At 36.5% G+C, this 15,000-nt stretch overlaps 1 protein-coding gene across 1 annotated transcript in view; it reads right to left on the reverse strand.

The window, feature by feature from the left end:
• Positions 1 to 1,425: 1,425 nt before the first annotated feature.
• LOC125025061 (S1 RNA-binding domain-containing protein 1-like) overlaps positions 1,426 to 15,000 on the reverse strand; it is a 16,071-nt gene continuing 2,496 nt past the window's right edge. The window contains exons 2-17 of the mRNA XM_047612945.1: positions 12,872 to 12,990; positions 11,990 to 12,367; positions 10,957 to 11,171; positions 9,034 to 9,145; positions 8,637 to 8,744; positions 8,203 to 8,345; positions 7,855 to 8,023; positions 7,542 to 7,722; positions 7,149 to 7,292; positions 6,578 to 6,737; positions 6,156 to 6,355; positions 5,757 to 5,946; positions 3,522 to 3,701; positions 3,139 to 3,317; positions 2,763 to 2,933; positions 1,426 to 1,650 (exon numbers count right to left, since the gene is read on the reverse strand). Coding sequence (XP_047468901.1) covers positions 1,463 to 1,650; positions 2,763 to 2,933; positions 3,139 to 3,317; positions 3,522 to 3,701; positions 5,757 to 5,946; positions 6,156 to 6,355; positions 6,578 to 6,737; positions 7,149 to 7,292; positions 7,542 to 7,722; positions 7,855 to 8,023; positions 8,203 to 8,345; positions 8,637 to 8,744; positions 9,034 to 9,145; positions 10,957 to 11,171; positions 11,990 to 12,367; positions 12,872 to 12,990 — 2,837 coding nt within the window. The 3' untranslated portion in view covers positions 1,426 to 1,462. The remainder of the gene's footprint in view (positions 1,651 to 2,762; positions 2,934 to 3,138; positions 3,318 to 3,521; positions 3,702 to 5,756; positions 5,947 to 6,155; positions 6,356 to 6,577; positions 6,738 to 7,148; positions 7,293 to 7,541; positions 7,723 to 7,854; positions 8,024 to 8,202; positions 8,346 to 8,636; positions 8,745 to 9,033; positions 9,146 to 10,956; positions 11,172 to 11,989; positions 12,368 to 12,871; positions 12,991 to 15,000) is intronic.

Below are 15,000 nucleotides of genomic sequence, written 5' to 3' on the forward strand. Positions count from 1 at the left end.
AAATCTTTGAAGACATGTGATGTAATGGCACAAATAAATGCTGGATGAAAATGGAGTGGTAGAAAAGGAGGATAATAAAGAGGAAAATGAAGAAATCAAAGAAAAGTAAGATTTGTAGGAGACTCAGCATTTGGAGAGGAATGAGGAGGAGAGGAATGAAGTGGAGCACAAGAGAAGAAGGAGAAGGAAGACTGCAAGAATGAAAAGGTGAAAATAATGACATGACAAAGTATGATGGGATCTGCCTGATGAACACAATCACAATGCCACTCGCTCCACACACCTTTACCTTATAGAACCATCACTAGAACTGATGGCAACATAGATCTACATGACACAAAGAATGGGTGAGGTATCCACTTAAGGATAATAGCTACTTCTATTTCATACATGCACTGTTTAAATGTGTGTACATATTTTTTGCAAAGAGGTATCTGTATGCAAAAATTCACTGTATTATATGAACCCACAAAATCTTTTCTTTTTTGTTCTTACATAAAAATATATAAACTAAATCCTTTTTCTAATGTGGAGTAATTAGGGTTGTTACTTCTCAAAAGCAACAATTTGTTCTTTACAGTTAACCATCTTATGATAAAAAATTCAAAAGATGGGGGATATTTAATAAGAAATAATACAGAGCTAGAGAGAGAGAGAGAGAGAGAGAAAAAAAAAAAAAGAAGGGGAGAAAATTTATGAAGAGAATGACACTCATAACACAAATTAGAATACATGAAAGACTGAAAGAAGAGAACATGAAGAAGAAGAAAAAAGGCGAGGAGAAGGAAGCAGAAAAACAGAAATGCAGGGAGACCAGAAAATGAAATAGGGAAGGGGATCACCTACACTCTGCAACTATTATACAGGATGACTGGCCAACATAATCAAATAATTCCTAAGATAACAACAATAAAAAATCATAAAGAAAATACTACTGACAAAGTCAAATAGACATACTATCTTCCATTTAAGACAGCTTAAGATCTAATGCGTCTTGAGAAGGCACAGCTGTTTATCCGTTCACATTAAAAAAGGCAATAATTTGCCTGAAAAGGATCATCTAGGAAATGAAATGAAATGAAAAGAAAAGAAAAGAAAAGAAGAGAAAAGAAAAGAAAAGAAAAGAAAAGAAAAGAAAAGAAAAGAAAAGAAAAGAAAAGAAAAGAAAGAAAAAAGAAAAGAAAAGAAAAGAAAAGAAAAGAAAAGAAAGAAAAAAAAAGAAAAGAAAAAAAAAGAAATGAAAAGAAAAGAAAAAAAAGAAAAGAAAAGAAAAGAAAAGAAAAGAAAAGAAAAGAAAAAGAAAAGAAAAAGAAAAGAAAGACCGAAGAGTAATAATAATAATAATGACAATAATAATAATAATAATAATAATAATAATAATAATAATAATAATAATAAAAAAAAAATAAAAAAATTAAATGGCCTGTAAAGGAATACCTTACAACTTTGCTTCCCATTCCCCTCAACCAATCAACCTCTCCAGCATGAGGCCGATCCTAGAACGATCCTTCTCGATGGAGATGACCGACACCTCCACGATGTTGCCGAGCTCCAGCCTCACCCCGGCCATCTTGGTGACGTGGACCAGGCCGTCGTTCCCCAGGCCGACGTCCACAAACGCACCAAAGTGGGTCACGTTTCTCACTGTGCCTGGAAAACGAGAGGAAATAAATGGGTAGTAAAACATACAGGGATGAGAAATATGGCACTGCTAAAAGAAAGAAAGAAAGAGAGAAAGAAAAATAAAAGAAAGAAAGAAGAAGGAAACAAAAACTGAAAAAAACAATTACAAACATAAATGTGAATTTTTATTTCATATAAATGCTTGTTTGATTTAGAAAAAAATCAAGAACTTCAAGACAATGATCTATTTTTATAACAAAGAAGTTGAGGATAAACAAGAAAAAAGGAGCAAAGAGGAAAGAGCAAGAAGAGGGGAACAAGAAGAAATGAGAGAGGGAGTGGGTGAGGGAGGGAGGGAGGGAGGGAGGGAGGGAGGGAGGGAGGGAGCATGTGTGTGTGTGTGTGTGTGTGTGTGTGTGTGTGTGTGAGTGTGTGTGAGTGTGTGAGTGTGTGTGTGTGTGTGTGTGTGTGTGTGAGTGTGTGAGTGTGTGAGTGTGTGTGTGTGTGTGTGTGTGTGCAGGTGTGTGTGTAGGTGTGTGTGTAGGTGCATGTGTAGGTGTATGTGTAGGTGTGTGTGTGTAGGTGTGTGTGTGTAGGTGTGTGTGTGTAGGTGTGTGTGTAGGTGTGTGTGTAGCTGTGTGTGTGTAGCTGTGTGTGTGTAGCTGTGTGTGTGTAGGTGTGTGTATGTAGAGGTGTGTGTATGTAGGTGTGTGTGTAGGTGTGTGTGTAGGTGTGTGTGTAGGTGTGTGTGTGTGTGTAGGTGTGTGTGTGTGTAGGTGTGTGTGTGTGTGTAGGTGTGTGTGTGTGTGTAGGTGTGTGTGTGTGTAGGTGTGTGTGTGTGTAGGTGTGTGTGTGTGTAGGTGTGTGTGTGTGTGTAGGTGTGTGTGTGTAGGTGTGTGTGTGGGTGTGTGTGTGTGTGTGTGTGTGTGTGTGTGTGTGTGTGTGTGTGTGTGTGTGTGTGTGTGTGTGTGTGTGTGTGTGTGTGTGTGTGTGTGTGTGTGTGTAGGTGTGTGTGTAGGTGAGAGAGAGAGAGAGAGAGAGAGAGAGAGAGAGAGAGAGAGAGAGAGAGAGAGAGAGAGAGAGAGAGAGAGAGAGAGAGAGAGAGAGAGAGAGAGAGAGCACACTGTTTAGTATCTTACCTGTTAATTTAGTTCCTAAAGCAACATCATCTATGGAGGTAATCCCCTTGCGGAAAAGTGGTTTCTCAAATTGAGCACGAATATCGTAATCGAGAGGCTGTGTCAGACCCTCGACAATAAGCTGCATAGTAGGGACCGTTGTCTCACACTGCTCAGACAAGGCATCTAAAGCTATGTTGGAAAAGTGAAGCTTAAATCAAAAAAGTGTATTTAAATGCTTGAAAATTAGTAGCTTCATTAATTAATCATAAGATATTTTAGTGTGTTGATGAACAAAATCCTTCAAATCACAATCATTATAACTTCATATAATGAAATGGATTATCAATTAAGAAAATTCAAGTAATCAGTTTGGGGAAAAGCATTAAAAACTTACTTGTAGTTGGGATATAATGTCTCACAGTACGAATGAAGTGATCAGCACCAATGTCTTGTGGCCGTACTCCCACAATGCTGAGGAACTTCATAGCAGCCCCGTAAGACTCAGGATGGATCATTGTGCGGTCAAGTGGGCTCACAGCTTCCTTTTCTGCTCGCTTCTTTCCCTGTGGTGTTCTGTTTATTGGAAAATGGAGATTTAGGGCAAGCATACATGTTTATATATGTCCTAGGTAAAAGTCTTCTTACAACTATCCTGATGAACAAAAGAGGAGTAGAAAGCAGATTTTTTTTTTTTTTTTTTTAAACAATATTTCCTTTAATCAAATTAAATGACATGCAAATTGAGTAAAAGTGTACAAAAACACATAAACTAATTACTTGTTAATTTCCATTTCCAGTGTCTCGGGCATGATCCTGATGAAACCTGCACACTGTTCAAATGTTCTGGGTCCAATACCCTTCACAGACTTCAGCTGTTCTCTGTTTATAAAGGGGCCTTTTGTCTTTCTGTACTCCACAATATTAGCAGCTCTTGGCTTGTTCAGTCCAGAGAGTTTCCTGAAAAAGAGAAAAATTATAGTCTCCTGGACAAGAAATGAGTATATATCTCTACATTCAAAATACACAAAATTTAAAATGCTTCAGGGAATTTTGCATTAATTATATGGGTTACTTTTTAAGGCAACCCATACCATCTGCTGTTCTCGGATTCAATGCAAACCATAAACATTCAAGATCAATAATTATATTCAACTGGGTATCCAGTACTGTAATAGTGGTGGCATGCAGGTATGTGAGAGCTATGGAAAACCTTCTGTTTGTATATTTCACTCTCTGTAACATTGTTTGGATATCTGTAATTATGTACCCTCATCCATTTTCTCACTTTTGCTGATGAAACAAAGTTAACAGAGGCATAAAACAACACAATTAAACATATGAACTTTGTTTCTAGGCAAAAGAAAATCCACATTGATAATTAATAAATATATCAATAACGGTATTTGAGCACAAAATAAAACCGTTTTGCTTCATAGCAATTGAAAACTACAGGTTTCATCATTTTTCTTCAATATTACTCTGAATCACACAACGCCACTGCTCCTGGAGGATCTTTTGAAGTGGAGGTTGTGGCAGACCTGCTTAGAAGGGAAGTTTGGGAGAGCTAAGTGCAGGTCACTACTTGATTCTTTTTCTCAAATATTGCTTGGATGTCCATCCGATTCATATTCTTCATCCTTTACTTCATCATTACTATTTGAAATGTTCACGCTTAACACTGCTCACTTGTTTATTGCTGCCAATATGCATTAGTGTGAAGATAGATTGCCGCTTACTTATGTGATTTTACAGATTTCAGGTCTTAATCAAGTTTCCCAACCTGTGTTTACTTTTGTTCTTGCGAGACTTCTGTATTTAAATATGCCAAAAAAAAAAAAAAAAAAAAAAAAAAAAAATATATATATATATATATATATATATAAATATAAATATAAATATAAATAAAACACAACCCAGCACAATACACTGAGCTGCATGCACAATGTCTTCACATAACTTTACCAAAAATGAGTTAGGGAAGGACATTGTTAAACAGATGAGTTAAATCAGCAGCCACTAGATGAACACCATTTTTAATGGACTAGAACTATAAAGAAAGAGAAGAAATTAGAACTTCCAACACTGGATGAAAGAAGAAAACAGGATAACATGTTTATTCTTTTTGATTATGTCTCAGAAGTGGCAGTCAGACTAGGTAGAATTTATGTTTTTCTATGAAAGAGGAACAACAGGATATAGTAAAAAGTTAACAAAAATGTGGTGACAGGGATGTTAAAATCTTTAGTTCTCCAGATGAGATTGTTAATGAATAGAATAATTTTCAAGATGTTTTATGCGCTAGAAATATACAATTCAAAATGTTCCGTGATAATTTGAATGTGGCAGGTAGGGCATCTGAGTTCAGCTCTCCCTCCTATTCTGAAACAACTGGGTAAGAGAAAACACAAACACAAATATAAACATAACCCCCCCCCCCCACACACACAGAGAGTCTTTGTCTCTGTCACTTCCTCTTTCTTCCTCACAATTGAAATGGACAGAACACTTCTATTTGAATTTTAATTAATAATTTGATTCTCTCCAAGAAGGAAACAAGACATTTATCTGCAATAAGTGTAAATGCATAATAATAAATGTAATCATGATATGGTAAGATACAACTCACATCCTGAACATGTACTAAGTTCTTGATTTGCTGTAAACATAATAGTATAAGTGAAGTGTTGCAATCTATACAAAAGATGAATCTTACATCTAATAAAAGGTAAGTAAAAAATTTCATGTTCCACTGAAGCTAAGGAACAATGCTGCTTGAGTAAAATTTTAATTAATTATCAGAGAAAGCTAACATCCTCCTAGGAAATAAGCGCTGATACATTCACTTATAATAATTACCAGAACAAATACTCTAAGAAGTCCATCCAATATCATTTATGAACAAGGAATATCTAAATCATCTGAACAAATGATAACTATTAAAATAACTGTGTAATTCTGTAAGCATAATACATTAATAAATACACAACTATCATAAAACTTTCTGGCACTGACCTTAAAACAAATTCGGAGGCCGAATTAATATCAACGCCCACAAATGACACGCACTCTGTCATGACTGAGTCTAGAGAAGCATGCAGGATACGTTCTGGTATGTCATGCTGGTACATGCCCACTCCCATGTGCATTGGATGTACCTTGATGTACTCTAATAATGGGTCTTGTAACCTCCTGGCTAATGACACTGTAAAACAAGAAACAACAAAAAACAAATTAATCTTCATCTTTCCTTCACAAATAAAGACCATATAAAGCATTGTGGTCTGTCTTCCAATTACACTTTTAATTCTAGACAATATGGCAGATGACAATGTAATAGTGACAAGAACAGAATGATAAAAGGGAAAGGAAATAAGAAGAGAGATATATAAGGAACAGAACCAACCAACTTACGAGCACTGATATGATTGGGGTCCAGGCCAGGAAACTCAGTTCGTGCCTCTGGGGAAACCGAATACTGTGATGCTCCCGTTTCATTGATGATGGTGTACTGGACATTATAAGGCTCAAAACAGTTTTGAGCGATAAGGCGTGTGAGATAAGTCTCTGTCTCTCTGCATCCTGTTCCATTACCAATTGCAAAGAGCTCGCACCTAAGAAGTATATCAAAATAACATGCGTATTAATAAACCAATACAAACCCATCCATTTTTCAAAAAGGGATACTGAAAAAGGAATCAACGAAAAGTTCCAAAGCTATAATCTCTAGTAATATTCAGATATCTTTTTGATATCATTAATCAAGAAAAGTTTCACAATCTAATTACAATTCATTCTTACACTAAACTCTATGAAGCAAAACCTCACATTCTTACCTATATTTGTGCACAATCTCCCGAAGGGTTCTGGCATTGTGGTCTTTGCACCAGTCCTCGACCTGAAGGTGCTGATTGCCACGGAAAGGGTAGATTGTTGTTGTGAGGAGTTTCTCTCCTGTCGGGCTTGTCACACCAATCTTACATCCATTGGCATACCCTGAGATAATATTTTAAATAGATTTTTATTTTATCCTATGCTCCCTACATCTAATAATGGGGACTATAACTTCCTTGGATTACTTTTAATATCATTATGAGCTTCTGCAAATTATGACATTCTTTTTATTTGTCTAAATATTATGCATGGAGTATAAGGTCTGTATACTGAAATCTAGGTTGTTAAATCAAAACTTCCTAAAACCTGATTTCAGAAGTGAAAGCCTATATAAACATCTAATAATATCCTGCAATTTCAGATAACAACAACCCATGCACAAAAATTTCTATAGACCAAATATTTGAAAAGATATAGTTAAAAGTAACCTATGGTAGAAAGTGAGAAATCTAAAAGTATAAAATAAATACTCCACCTATCTTCATATGCTGGAAAAAGAATAATTTCACACACCTGGGTCAATGGCAAGCACCGTCTTCCCTCTCACTGGGGGGGTTAGGAGAAGCTTCCGCAAGTTGGCAGCAAACACCTCCACGGATGCAATCTCAGCCATCTCTGTTAATTCACTGCGGATCTGCCTCTGCATGAACGGTTTGACTACATGGAAAAATGAGAAGCACACATACTGAATGACACATGTTATCATGTACAATATTCCCAATAACTACTGAACACTTTGATATTAAAGGAAATCATGCACATTTATGAGTACATTATAATAAAAAGAATTCACTGAACTGGAATTACAATAATGCAAAAATTTACAGTAAATTTAATGGACTTTTAAAAACAACTCTTTTAGGGAGAAATCAGGTTCAGAAGAAATTATGCTTAAAGGGAACCCACCAAGCCTCTCCCAGCTGTCTTCAATGCTCATCATCACCAGCTGTGTTCTGTAGTAGTGTGGTGGTGCCATCCCTAACCATTTTTGCTGGCAGTAGTTAAAGAAATGGACATATGTATTGTCCGGTATGGCAACCTTCACGGAAAGAACCCCCTGATGTTCACCGCGATTCATGGCCAGCATCTGAAGGGAGTAAAGAGTGATAGCAATAATTTGTATGATTACAATTCAGTAGTACCACTTTTGATTTCAAATGAAAATAAAATAAAAGACAACATCCTATGAAAGGAACATCCATATTTGTAGAAAACTTACCGAATGCGGCTTAGTGTTCCAAGCCAGGTTCTTATATTCAAAGTAGTTTTCATATTTGGCACAAAGATCATTACTGGGGCCTGGTCCACGGCTGACCATTTTACCCTGGTCACGTTTCATCTGCTTACGAGCTTTGCTGCATTCTAAAACAGGTTTACACAATTTCATGCTGGAAAAGAAAAGACAAAGTGGCTCATTTGATGTATGTTTAGTGGATGAGGTACGCAGTATTCTTGATGTAATGGACTATAAAAATAATTTGTAATCTCAGTAGTTTTGATATCTTAAGAGCCAATAACCTATCATTTGGGAAGTACACTGCCTTAAATACAAACCAAAGAAACTTACAGTTGTCGTACACAGTCAAGGACTTGGGGATCTTTACTTATGACATCTGCTATAATGTGCTGGAGTCCCTGTTCAACTTCCTCAATTGTTCGTAGACCTTCCTTATTCAGATCCATAAGAGAATACAACTCTTGGCGATTTGACTTGAAAAACAAAAAAATATAAATGACTAAAATGAATAATAATACTCTGAACAGCAACAAGAAAACAAAAAGGAAAATGCTGATATAAATCACTACAGAATGTCAATATGTGCAATAGCTCTGAATTCATATAAATCTAATTCTTTACAAATAATTTCACACACACAAAAAAAAAAAAAAAAAAAAAAAAGAGAAAAAAAAAAAAAAAGAAAAAGAAAGAAAGAAAGAAAGAAAGAAAGAAAGAAAGAAAGAAAGAAGAAGAAGAAAAAAAATTCCCGTGAAAGTACTTACGAACTTATTGTGTGTTCCTTGCATAACCTCGAGTGCAGCTGGCTCAAGGCCAAGTTCTCGAGCTCTCTCTGCATATGTGCGTTTCCCACTGCCTTTGTAAGCTGCTGTCTGTATGATGAAACTAAAAATTACTAAATCACCAAAAATAGTTAATGGTTCTTGTGAGATTATGTACACTCACACCATTTCCTTAATCTCTTGGTGTTAAATATAAGGACTGGAAAAAGCATACTTATTATGACACAGATAGTCACCGTGATGCATATAGACTTAGGTCATTCAAAATATCTAGTATTAGAAAAAGATTGTCTGCTGTGAAATTACCTAAATATAAAAAAGCTAAATAAAAATACTCAATTCATTAATATAAAACCAGAGACTCAACACAGGTTCATACCAGATGCTCCACTTCATGCATGGTAGTTGCCCTCAACAGGGAAGCTTTGCGGTCTTCTGGTAGACGCTTGCGGTCTCCTTTCAGGATCTTTAAAACTCGCTCTTGTACGTGCCTGGAAATCAATCATGGTGTCTAAAAATTCGGGAGATCTTCAATGCTATAGTTACCAAGTCATATTCTGTTCTAAAATCAATTATCTATGTAAGTGTTATGTAAACTACATCAGAATGGGAGGAAACCTTACAAGTGTCAATACAGGGGATCCCTTTCTCATTAATATAGACTAGAAAAATAGAACAAATAACAATTTGACAAATATTGATATACGATATCCTATAGGACTGTCATGTGGATTGGGACTATAATATCCCGTGGTTTGCTCAGACATACAGTCTATGTATATATCTTAAAATAATACTAAAAAGAGCAATAACTCAATCTTTATCAAAGAAAAGTCAATCAAAAATAGCAATGCAAACATCAGATAGTGTGAAATGGTAGTAATTATTACCCACACCACATGAGTTCAGAGAAGGGGCAGTGTATTCCAGGAGACGGGCTATAGACATTGCATAGCCCAACCCTCATTACCATAAATGAGAGAGGATCATCACCTTTTACATCGGCCATCTCATCTTCATTTTTAATCAGGTTTCTTGTGAAAGAATCAGAAGTGGTTCATATGTATTCCATGCATGTGACTTATTTCTTTTTATGATTTCCATATTATCTAGCGTTAACATGTCAATGTTTAGATTTGGGTAGGTTTGCATCAGCAATTACTTGTAAATGACTCTAAGAAGTACATCAATATTAACACTCAACAGGGCCAGAAAATGCACTAGTGCAGCAGCATTAGCCTGTTTCAGTGGCTGGAAAGTAGGTCTATACAAACTGTTCACATAAACTGTCATTCTTTTTAGCAGTGTGGATGAACTTTCATTTTTGGTAAATGTATCCATATTCTGGAATTTATTTGATCTTCTCTTTCTTCTTGTTATATGAATCTTTTATAATGTTCTTATTTAGTTTTATATTTTGTAGTGAGGTATTACGAACAATATATTTAAGTTACCCCCAGCAATATGTTTTCTGTGTAGTAGGGTATTACTAACAATATATTTAACTTACCCCCGGCAATATGTTTTCTGTGTACACACGTGCCCTACCAGCAAGTATGTAGACTACTAACACTCTCATACAAATTCTTTATTAAAAGAAGCAGCACCTCCCATTAAGCATATAATTAACCTTGATACAGAAGGCTACAAGAAGACCCAACATTACAAAGTTGGCGACGAACATGGGATTACCTTAAAGGATCTATTAGAGCAATAAATTATCTATTCCAGGTCAGTTTATGACGTATTGGTGAATTTATATGTGGTCAAACATAACAACTCTGTATCACATTATAGTTTCTTTATGTTTGCAGACAAATGTATATAATCTTCTGGAACCCTTACAAAAAAGAGAGAAACACAATTAACGCAATGCCAGAGGGTGGTTTCCCAATACGAAAGCCCTCTCTCCTGGGTTGTATTCATAGTGGCCTAGGCCCTGCTGCTGGGGATCGTGTCATCACCATAGCGTGCACGGCATGACCATACATGCCCCCAGCAAACAGGACCGGCACACCAAGTCATGTATGCACATGCCACCCGGAATATAGTCCAGTCATGCCATGGCAGGTACGTACATGCCAACCAGCAGCGATAGGTTAATAATGTATCCACAAAACTTCAGAGATGAAAGAGTGAAATGAAAAATAACGTGGCAACAAATAACAGGAACCCCCTGTATCAGATTCATGCAAGTTCAAGTTTAAATATACAGTAATGTATTGTAATTCCTAATATAAGTCTCTATTAAATGAAGAAATTAATGAATCACCAGACAAAATATTGATATAAAACTACTTACTTGATCTGTGAGTATGAATTTTGAATCTCTCTAAGTTTCTCAACCTCCATGTTCCCAGTTCTCTCTTTCCTGTACCGTGCAATAAATGGCAAGGTGTTTTCTTGGTCAAACATACTTATGACATTACGGGCTACCCATTCATCAACGCTCTGACGCTCAGCAATAACCTTTGCTGGGTCCCACTCGAAGACAATCTCAATATCATTATCTGGGATCTGTTGATACAGAGAAGAAGAGAAAATTCCAGAGACAAATTTTAGCAAAAGTAGGACAAATTGCATCTCTTGTAAAAAGCAATAGCTACCTATCAAAACAATGAAATATATATCTAGAAGAGAAGTAGAAACAAAAAGTTCAAGCATTGAGTATAGAGTGGGCCTTAATTTTCAATCTAGCTGAGCAATATGAAAAGTTTTTTTTCTCTCTGAAATCATTTATTCAATTATCTTTTTTGTTTTTTTCCCATTAGGGCACTAGTAGTAGTAAATAAATGGCTGCCACACTGGAATCAAAAAAACATAAAATTAGTGCTTGCAAAATAGGATTTTGATATTCTTTTGTCTTTTGCTTGCACAAACATTCATGTGAAGACATTGAAAATTCTGTTTCGTTATTTTTTTAAAATAGCATTAAATGATTGCATGATCCTCAAAAACAAAAACAGATATAAAGAATATGATCTAAATCTGATTCAAATAAGACCTAAATCACTCACTTCTATTAACTTTGGCCAAATCAAATTTGCACAAGAACAATATACAATACTAATTTCTCACTCTCTTATTACTAATGGCTTCTCAAACTTTAAAGAGGTAGTAAATTGAAGTTGATCATACGTATACAGCACACAAGACTAAAAGGGTACAGACCAAACCTCTACATAAAAAAAAAAAAGGACTAAAAAATATAAACATTTGCATTAATCAATTGTCAATAACATATAATATATCAATGATATCAACTATTCACCAAAGAAACAAAAATAATAAATAAATGAATACCTGAAATATGAATGAAAACTTCAGTGGCTCACCCTTTTCCTGTACTTGAGAGTGCCTGCTCCTCCAACCTCCCCTCGACCTGTTTTCTGAGCCTTTGTCTGGCCCACAACTTGAACCTCGCTGTCCTTCCGTTTCACCCCCCTTTGTTGTGCTTGCTGCTGTTGCTGTTGCTGCTTTTGCTGCTGCTGCTGAGCCTGCCGTTGCTGAGCTCTCTGTTGCTGCTGCTGTCTCTGCTGTTGTTGCCGCTGCTGCTGTCGCTGAAGTCTTTGCTGGGCTGCTTGTTGCTGCTGTTCTTGTTGTTGCTGTTGATATTGTTGCACTGGCCGTCGCTGTCTTTGGGGTTGCTGCCGAAGTGGAGGACGGGATGGCTGTGCTTTTGACTGCTGCTGAGGTGGCTGGGGCTGAGGTTGCTGCAATTCAGAACAAAATCCATACATATAAGAACAAGATAAAAAGGAAAAAGAAGAAAAAAACACTGACAAATTTGGGCTTGATGAGGAGGCAAATACTAGGCCTACTTGACCTCAGCTATTTACCCCATTCCTTGAAGATTTGAGAAAAGTTTTTTTTATTACTGTTGTTGACATTATTATAATAAAATACATTGTTATATTAATAACCATTAGGAAAAAATATCCATGAATATTCAAGGAATAGGAAAAATAAGTGATGCCTGGTAGGCTCAACAATTGACTCTTTGGTAAAGATCTATGGGGTCATCTAAACTGGGAAAAAAAAGGTGGACAAGGCATTAATGGGTTAAATGCTCAGCAAGATACACTGGAAAGTTACATATCCTAATAAAATTGATGATAAAACAAGCCTGAATTTCAGTCCCATAACAAATTTTGTATTTTGACCATCCAAAATATTCTCACACAAAGGTAAAGCCTTCAAAAGGCACAAAGACTTACTACATGCTGGACTTCTTCTCCATGGCCATCATAGAGCACCTCGAGTTCAATGCCTGTTCCCCCAGCCAAAGGTCTCGTTCCCTCCACCTCCTCCAGAATCACTATGGAGTCTTCTAAGGCTGCAAAATATTATCAAGATTTCATTTGCTAAAGTCTCTACACATCTGCCAATTGTTTAATGTTTTAAACAAATAAATGTTCTATATACCAGAGATCATATAGCACTATGGTTAAGTATTGTGGTAGAAGGTGTTTAAAGTTCTTTATTAGAACAAAATGTCTTTGATTTCAATGGTCATCTGGGATTATAAGATAGTATGGTTGTGAAAGGAGTAGAAAAAGGGGGAGTGAATGGAGAAGGATAGAGATTGACTGAAGGGGAAAGGTCAAGGACAAAGAGCAATTAAATCAAATGGAGAGTATTCATATGTCTGAGGAAGGAGAACAGGTTATTAATTGAAAAAGTGGGGGTTTTCATGAGGATGTTCAAATGGTTGGGGGATTGGGGAAGAGAGGACAAGTAAGGAAAAGCGAGGGTACGGGCCTCAGTAAAGGGGGGGTAGGATAGTAGGATATGTGGGCCTGAAAGGGGAACATTGCATGTGGAGTGTGACACGATCATATAGCACTATGGTTAAGTATTGTAGTGGAAGGTGTTTAAAGTTCTTTATTAGAACAAAATGTCTTAGATTTCAATGGTCATCTGGGTTTATAAGATAGTATGGTTGTGAAAGGAGTAAAAAACGCTCGTTGCCTGTGTACAGGGCACTCGCACACAGAGACACACACAAACATATACAGGAAGTTGAAAGGAAAGATTTGATGAAGCCACAGGTTCATTTCATGGTAAACTAAGGTAAACTATCTTTCTGTCTCTGAAATAATATGCACGTGTGCACTACATGTGTGTGTGTGTGTGTGTGTGTGAGACACACAAAGAGAGAGAGAGAGAGAGAGAGAGAGAGAGAGAGAGAGAGAGAGAGAGAGAGAGAGAGAGAGAGAGAGGAAGAGAGGAAGAGAGGCAGAGAGGCAGAGAGGCAGAGAGGCAGAGAGGCAGAGAGGCAGAGAGGCAGAGAGGCAGAGAGGAAGAGAGGAAGAGAGGGAGAGAGGAAGAGAGGAAGAGAGGGAGAGAGGGAGAGAGGGAGAGAGGGAGAGAGGGAGAGAGGGAGAGAGGGAGAGAGGGAGAGAGGGAGAGAGGGAGAGAGAGGGATATATACAAATATACAATCATTCAAAATTAGAGCCAGAACAGAATATGGGATCACTCAGCGGCAACTAATATAAAATGGAATTATGAAGGCAACTTTGGTGTCACAGTATATTTTGCTGGAACTTCTTGGTGCAAAATTCGGCATCACATATAAGATGGGATAAAGGAAAACAGATATATATTAATTCAGTAACAGATGTTGCTGAAAAGTATGAAAATACTGAACTTTCAATAAATAGTAAATATACATGAGGTCTCCAACACTGACATATTTCAGTTTCACATTTAAATTTGTTTGGTATTATGAATATAATGATATAAAGATGTTCATGATATCTTAAAAGCTTGATTTAGTCCTGATTACTAATCTCAAATTGCATTTTACAGAAAACTAAGTTAGGTGACTTTGCGCCTCTACCATTGGGTAAAAAAATACATTTTACAAAGCCCCCCCCCCCCCCCCCCCCCCCCCCCCCCACCCCTTTCCATTGCTTATGACCTATGTGACTCACAACACTATATGACATACCCATGATAAAAAAAATACAGAATAAGTTTTTATTAAGAAAACAAATCATCACAACTATGCTTGGTTTTATTTATGCCAATGCCAACAGTTTCATATGTAGGACATAATACATAATATCCTGGCATTATAGTCTCACAGCGTCTCTCTCATTTCACATTCTTAGTTGCAATTCAGTGAGCACGAGAAAATGACATTTCTGTGTTGGATTAAAACACTATCTTAGCAAAGCCTAGAGCAGACATCAAGTTAACAAAATAAGCCTATTCCCTACTACTAAATATGGCAAAATTATTTCCATTTGGAATGAATATAAAAGTAGCTAATAAACTCCCATGTAAAAATGAGCTCATAAACCTGGCTAATAAAACACAAAATAATAATGAAATTTTG

The sequence above is a fragment of the Penaeus chinensis genome, chromosome 4, assembly GCF_019202785.1.
Source record: "Penaeus chinensis breed Huanghai No. 1 chromosome 4, ASM1920278v2, whole genome shotgun sequence".
Taxonomy (NCBI): Eukaryota; Metazoa; Arthropoda; class Malacostraca; order Decapoda; family Penaeidae; genus Penaeus; species Penaeus chinensis.